Source organism: Excalfactoria chinensis, chromosome 24 (genome assembly GCF_039878825.1).
Source record: "Excalfactoria chinensis isolate bCotChi1 chromosome 24, bCotChi1.hap2, whole genome shotgun sequence".
Taxonomy (NCBI): domain Eukaryota; kingdom Metazoa; phylum Chordata; class Aves; order Galliformes; family Phasianidae; genus Excalfactoria; species Excalfactoria chinensis.
Window position 1 is genome coordinate 2,478,531 of NC_092848.1, and position 7,079 is coordinate 2,485,609.

At 50.7% G+C, this 7,079-nt stretch overlaps 1 protein-coding gene across 6 annotated transcripts in view; it reads right to left on the reverse strand.

The window, feature by feature from the left end:
• Nucleotides 1–6,249, reverse strand: part of TLK2 (tousled like kinase 2) — a 42,985-nt gene extending 36,736 nt beyond the window's left edge. For 2 of the 6 annotated variants that reach the window (XM_072356523.1, XM_072356522.1), the window contains exons 1-3: nt 5,968–6,249; nt 3,987–4,075; nt 2,200–2,265 (exon numbers count right to left, since the gene is read on the reverse strand). In XM_072356523.1, the coding sequence (XP_072212624.1) occupies nt 2,200–2,265; nt 3,987–4,067 (147 nt within the window). In that variant the 5' untranslated portion in view covers nt 4,068–4,075; nt 5,968–6,249. The remainder of the gene's footprint in view (nt 1–2,199; nt 2,266–3,986; nt 4,076–5,967) is intronic. The other 4 variants (XM_072356519.1, XM_072356518.1, XM_072356521.1 and 1 more) reach the window with 4 other exon arrangements.
• Between the last annotated feature and the right edge of the window lie 830 nt (nt 6,250–7,079).

The following is a 7,079-nucleotide window of genomic DNA, read 5'->3' on the forward strand; positions in this document are numbered from 1 at the left end:
TATTGGTCAATAATGAAGTCCCCATATCACCTATATGCTGCAGGTGTTTCTTTTTGCCATGACAAGTTAAGCTACCATCAGCCGTGCCCAGTTGCCCTCCCTCATATGCGATAGGTAAACAAAATTCTAACAGGATCTGCTTGAGTCCCATTACGTCTCAAGAGCTCCCTCAGAAAATAAAAAGAAGATGATTATTTTACTGACAGCACGTTGGATAGAAACGTCACACAACTCAACCTGAACGCCAAGTCAAGGGCAGGAGCTGAACTGAAATCTGATAACTGTTTCTGAACTCTAGCAGCTAGACAACACATTCGAAATAAGGAATGCTGCCCAAAGAAGCATCCAAACAGTTTTCAGCTATCTGGCATAAAGTCCTGGCACTTTCTGCAGTAGCTGAGAAACGTATTTCTAAGGTTCAAAACTCTTATTAATTAGTTCCTCTGGTGGCATGTGACACCTGTCAGGGACTGCCACTGTGCAGCTCTGCTTCCCTCCAAAGAAAACAATTACGTTCGTGCATTAATTCTCAACTTGGTAACTTTTGTTGCTAAAAACATTGCTAAGCAGACTACACAAGTGGCAGTTATTGGACTGATCAAGACTTTCTATTGTCCAGCATCAGAGAAAAGGTAAAAAAAAACTACAAAAAAAAGAAAGCCGTTCTTTTTTATGAGCTATTCTCTTTTTGGAGGCAGATGTTCTGCAACGTCAGTGACACTCTTCAGGTTATTTTCCTCTTTGTGATACCTCAAAGCGAGAGGAAAGGGAGCAGTAGCTGCCACCAAGACCAATGCTTCTTCAGTCACCTCACACAAAAACAGACCCAGTCACCCTCTAGTAACACTGAAGCCTTTCTGTGTTAACTACAGCAAAGTGGTGCATGCAGCTTAGTTTGAAGACCACTTAACCATCAACCTGTAGCAAATACCAACAATGTAGAGGTGATACAGCTTGGCTAAGCCTGAAGCAAACTATGCACAAGCACATGAATTCACCCATCACATCTACCTATTCCAACCCTCACCCAGCAGAAGTCTCTGATAATGATACCCATCCTTGGGAGCTAGCCCACGTACCTTAATAGATAAAGCTGAACAACGCCATCTCTAGAAACACGCTACTTTTTGCCTTTTGGACCTCACGACCCAAGGAAGACACCCAAGATGACTAGCCAGAATAACATCTCAGGTGAACATGCTTAAAAACCCCTTATACATGTAAACACAAACTAGAGCCTGATAAACAAGAATTCTTGTGGATGTCAGACAGTCACATGTTAATTCAAGGACTTACTCTGTGAATCTGGGGGAGAATGGCACTTGACCATATGGCAAGAATACATATCTAAAGCATCGCCGACTTTCTGAAGCTATCTAGTGACCCGGATGCACCACAAGGACTATAACAGTTGCCTAGAAACATCCTTGGCTCATAAATTCCACATGTTAACTCCAAGCTTCTAGAGAAGTACATTCTCCAACTACTAAGAAAATGCATCACAGTCTTGCAACAGAATTTTGAGGCATTTAGGACTGCAAACGACCTCAGCCATTGGGTTGTGCCTTCAGCCAACATGGGAGGTGACAGCACACAGCTGCTTCCAAAGCAGTTTAGGATTTCTGTGCTCTACTACTGTTACTGGAAGGCACTCACAGAATCCCATGACCCTGATGGCTAGAAGCATTTTTTTTCCCCTAGTTTCTGGATCAAAAACTTATTCCTGATCAGCTTACTTCTATTCGTTCTTAGAATTAAGCGCAGATATTCTTTGCTTGCAAACATGGAGGAAAAATAGGCTTTAATGCTGCAGTTACGTTAAAGACGCCAACTAGCACGTCAGTTTTATGCAGGCTCAAAACATACCCTGTATTTCTCAACATTAAAGAAATGGAACTGAGCACACACTGAGCGGCACAACAGGCCAATGGAAGGCAGGAAGCTCAGAGCTGTAACTGCCTGCTGCATTCACCCAATAGGAGAGCATCTGAGAAGACATTTCTTCCTTTTATGCAATAAACAGCAACAGAATACCTCTATCCCAGGAGGATGTGCCAGTCCCAGTCCCACTAGATGGCACTAATTTACTCTAGGTAGCTTTCCTTAAACATTTAATTGGAGAGAGCTAGAAATCTTAGTTGAATCACACAAATTGTATCACAGCTTTCCCAACACATTCCCTTGAAGACAGTGACCTACCAATGCCAGTGCGGAGCATGACGGACGGAGACTTGGGGGGGTGGGGAGGGAATTTGAAGCACCAACCTGGGAGGGAACGTAGTATCTGAGATTAATATTGCAACCAAGACTTGCTGCAACATAGTAGAGTCATGCTAATTCATATCAAAGGTTGGCTGATCTATTGCATATTAGCAAGTATATCAATATATAACGTGTAATGCACTTTTAACAGTTTACTGACCAACACAAGGTAATACTGCACAATAACAGGGAAAAACAAAACTCAGTGTAGAGCTTTGCTCAAAACGTGCTCTCCAAGAAATGAGGACTCATCACTTGGACACGTTTTAGTAACAACATGATTGTTTAATATCCACCTGTACAAAGTTTCTAGGCTAGACACATAGAAAACAATTCAGACTTGCTTTTCGACATCCTTTAAAGGTTATTCCTTTAAAAGGAGCAGCTCCTAACGTTTTTCAAGAGCACTGAGTATGTTGGCACTCTTTTAAACAAAGGCAGTCTCTACGGTTTTAAGTCTTAAGAAAGTTGTTTGACTTTATTTGTACTCTACCCACGCTGGGAGGAAGAAGCAAAAACAGATGAGAAAGTACGTAGAAAGTCGTAACGCTGCATAAAACATCTTTCAGGATCATAACTACATTACAGAGCATAAACCAGTAAAAGCCCTGAGATTACAAGTCTTAACAGTGGGAAAAAGATCAAAAAAGCCCACACTCCTACTTCAGTAACTGAAAGAGTTACTCCTTAATGACTTTAGTGTTAATCGCCCTCACTACTTTGCTTCAGAACTGGATCTTTTACCTCTTGGTGCTCTCTTCCAAGACTTAACCATGTCTGAGTCCTGGCTGAAGTACATAAAGAAAAGTATGTACTCAAACTAAACCAATTTAAAGCTCTGATTTACTATCAGTTTTTCTAATGCAAATCTACAAAGTTTCTTTCCAAAACAATGCGAAGAGGCTTCCAAAAATTCCATAGCAAAGATGGTGTTTTACTTTCCACCTTTCCCTTCATTCAAAACTCAGCATCTTCACGAAAAATAAACTCCTTATCACTGACCTAGTTTAAAATGAGTTCTGCCACCATTTCATTGCTCAGAGAGGAAATCAATTTAGCACTACCAACAACATCTGGAGAAGTACTAACTTAATGCTAGCATATCTAGCAGCCACACAGTGTTGTTGTTAGGTGTCTCGCTCAAGAAAATCAGCTACTGGGTGGTTTTGAAGTTGTACATGAGGACAAAGATGGGATTTACCAGCAGGTTGTGGATCACTGATAGGGGAAAGGTTACCTTCAAGTACTTTTGGGTGTGTTTCATGCAACCAAGTAAGTAGGCAATTTCAACACGTTGTACCCACAAAGAACTGCATGAATAAATTCCTGAAAATATTCAGCCCGGTTATATGCTGTATTAAACACAATCAGATTGAAACCGTATCTAACAAGGGGCCAAATCCAATTCCCAAATGCAGACTTGGAGAAAGGAAGAGAGGGGTAAGATTCCCAAAGACAAAGGTGTCAGCGGAGTGCAAGCTGCCTTAAGATGGAGCAACTCCTGAGAACTTGGAACCCCAAATCTTCCATAGAACAGTGCAACTGCTCATAGAGATCCCATTTTCATTCCTCTTCAACATACTTCAGGCATATCAGCAGTCAAAACAGAACTAGGGATACAAACACATCCTGCTAGCAAAGCAAAATTAGCAAGGGAGGGAAGGGGAAAATAAAAGAATGCGGTGCAGGATGTCATGCCTTTCACTGAAGGTATCTGCACTCACCTTAGCAACACCAACGCCGGTGAACCTGGCCTCCAGTAGTTCCTGCCTTCGTGGGTCCAGGCTATGCAATTCTTCCATCATTTCTGCTGCTGTGGGAGAATAACGTTCAGATTATGCAATGCAAGGAAAGGAAAGATTTAAGATTCTGTGCCACTGACATGACTCAAAATTGCCTGTTTTGAAGCATAACCACGTAGAGAGCATTTTCTTGCAAGAGAAATATGAGATTACCATGCAATAACTACGTGATTTTGTCACCATATTACTGTATGTAAACCACAGCCCTGATGGAGAGGTTCATCTGTCTGTAGCACCAGCCATTTCAAGATCTCTTAATCCAAGAAACCAATTATGTCACATTCTCCCACTGGATGCTTTATTAAAAGGAAAACACAGGACCAGAGCGTTATGACTAAAGGCTTCACAGCTTCCCATCCATACTGCATGACTAGGAGAAAAAAAAGCAAAGATCCTCATCCTAGAATTTATTTTTGGCCAAGCCCTAAAATATAAGGTCTCCCAAAACTCCACATTTCACTGACAACAGCTCTGGTTCTTCTAAGCTCAGAAAGGGATTGTCAGGGGAAAATAATGGATGCTTCTATCCATTATAAAGTATCGGATACCCCCAGCTGCACCTACACGCTGCATATAACCTGGGGTACCTCTCGGCAATCTGATGCAATGGATGCCATCACTTGAAGGGTTCAGAAACAGCCAACCAAACGAGCACGGCTGCGTAAAGAGGTGGAAGAAAAAAAAAGCATAAAACGTAAAATGCAGATACTGAACTATGAAAGAAAAATGGGACGAATTTCAATGTTCATTTGAACTGCGAATCGCATCTTCCCAAATGCACCAATCGAGTCCGTCATTTCCAGAAATGTCTGTTCCAGTTTCATTTGCCAGACGAAGGTAAGGGGAAAAAAAAAAGACAGAAGATTTGCTGTATAAAGAGTGTATGTGAGGAGGAAAGTTCCTGAAGGGCAGCAAGTGCCCTCTAGATCAGGCAGCATACAGTTGTTCCTTTTATTAACTGTCCATTTTGTCCCTGCTGTTTCCTCCAAATGCTGCGGCTCTAAGTTACAGAGGGCTCAGTGAATCAATCCAGGGGCATTCACAAGTGCTCTCCCCATCCAGCAGCAAGCCTCAACAACCAAACGCGGTCACCGCAGAACCCCATTTCTACTATTTGCTCCAACAAAGCTACCAGCCTAGTTTTCAAAACAGGAAATCTCTGCACCGAGGAAAATGACAGGCAAGCCCTGAAGGCGAAGGTGTTATAGTGCTCGGAACTCTGTCCCCCCTTTATAGGGAGGGAACCACGGGGATGCCGGGCTGGGAAAGGGGCCACACCAAACTGCCCCCTCCCCGGAGCCCCTCTGCCCATTGGGGCCTGGGGAATGCCCCCCCCCCATCCACCCATCCATCCCTGCCGGCAGCACACGGCATTCCCTCCCTGCCCTCCTCCCGACGGCTCCGAGGGGCGACGCGCTGCCCCCCTCTCTCCAAACACGGGCACGCGTTGGGCGAGCAGCGGGTGAGGAGCAGCCTGCCCCGCCGCCAGCCGCTGCACCGCCTCGGCCTGCCTCCTCCCGTCACTGCCTCACTCCCAGGCCGGGGATCCAAAGGCCGTGCCCACCCCTTCACCTCCTCACCGCGGCCCCCGCGCTTCCCCGGGCTGAGGCCGGGCCGTCCTCGGTCTTAACCCCCCCCAACACTCCACCGGAGCCCGCAGGGCCTCGCGTTGAGCCGAGCACCCGCGGCCCAGGCCTCGCTCCGCCGCCTCGGGGCACGCACAGGCCGCGGCCCTTCCGCCTGACCCCGGCCCGGCCCCGCCGCGGCCAACAGCGGGCAGCGCTCCATCGCCACCCCGCCCGCCCGCCCCCGGGGGTCGCAGCCCGCCGCCCCCTCCGCCCCCACGGCCCAGGGAAGGGAGGGAAGAAGGGGGGGATCCCCGCCGCCCCCCGGGCTCTCTCACCTGGCGCTGCTGCTCGTGCCGCCGCCCCGCCGTTCCTCTCCCCTCCCGCCCGGGCCCGGCGCTCCCCGGGCACCGCTCGGATCCCGCCGCCGCCGGGGGCAGGAGGAGGAGGAGGAGGAGAAGGAGGAGGGAGGGAGGGAACCTGCTGCGGCGGCGGCAGCGGCGGCACGGGCGGGAGGGGGAGGCCAGGGGCGGCTCCGCGGCCTCTCGTGAGCCGCCGCCGCTGCGGGCGCCCGGAGGAGAAGGGCGGAGGGGAAGGGAGCGGCGGCACAGGGTGGGGGAGGGTGGGGGTAGGGGGGGGGATGGAAAGTAGGGGCGGAAGATGGGGACGAGCCCCTCGGTGCGCTGCGGGGCGGGGAGGGGACCGGAGCGGGGATGGAGCAGGCCGCGGATCCCCGGCCTCGCGTAGAAGCCTCGCCCGAGCGCGGCACGCGAAGGCCGGCGGAGGTGGCGAGGCCTCGCGGCAGGACAAAGGCCCGAGGGAGGGCTCGGCGGGTGCGGCGCCCGGGCAGGTGGGGGGTCGGGGTTTGGTGGGGGGGGGGGGGGTGGCGGCGGAGACCCTTCGCTCGGCGGGGGCGGCGCGGTGCGGGCAGGTGCGGGGCCGGTGCTCCCCCTCCCACCCCTCCCCCTCCCACGGCGTTCGGCCCGGCCCGGCCCGGATCGGATCGATTGGTGCACACACACTGGTGAAAGCGCGCGGCGTCTCGCGAGATTTGCACGGCGGCGAGAGGGCGGAGGGGGGGGGGGGGAGGGCAGGTCAGCACGGGAGGGGGAGGGGGGGGGGGGGGGGCAGGTCAGCGGGGGGCGTGGCCTCGAGTGGGAGGGGGCGGGGCTTAAAGTGAGGGAGGGGCCGTTGCCCGGCCCTGGGGTGGGGGGGCAGCAGGTACGGAGGGGTGGGGGGAAGGGCAGGGCGGGGCTGGGGGCGACCTATGAGGGTCAGGGTCGGCTGTGGGGTCAGCAGACACAAGGGGAAGGTGGGCAGGGCTGGGGGGTCAGGATAGCCCTGAGGGTGTTTGTCTCTCTTTAGGGGTGACCTGACACCCCCCCCCGACCCCTCCTCAAGGGGTTTCCCTTATGTGGATGAGGGGGGGAGGATGGGTCTGCGAGGGGAT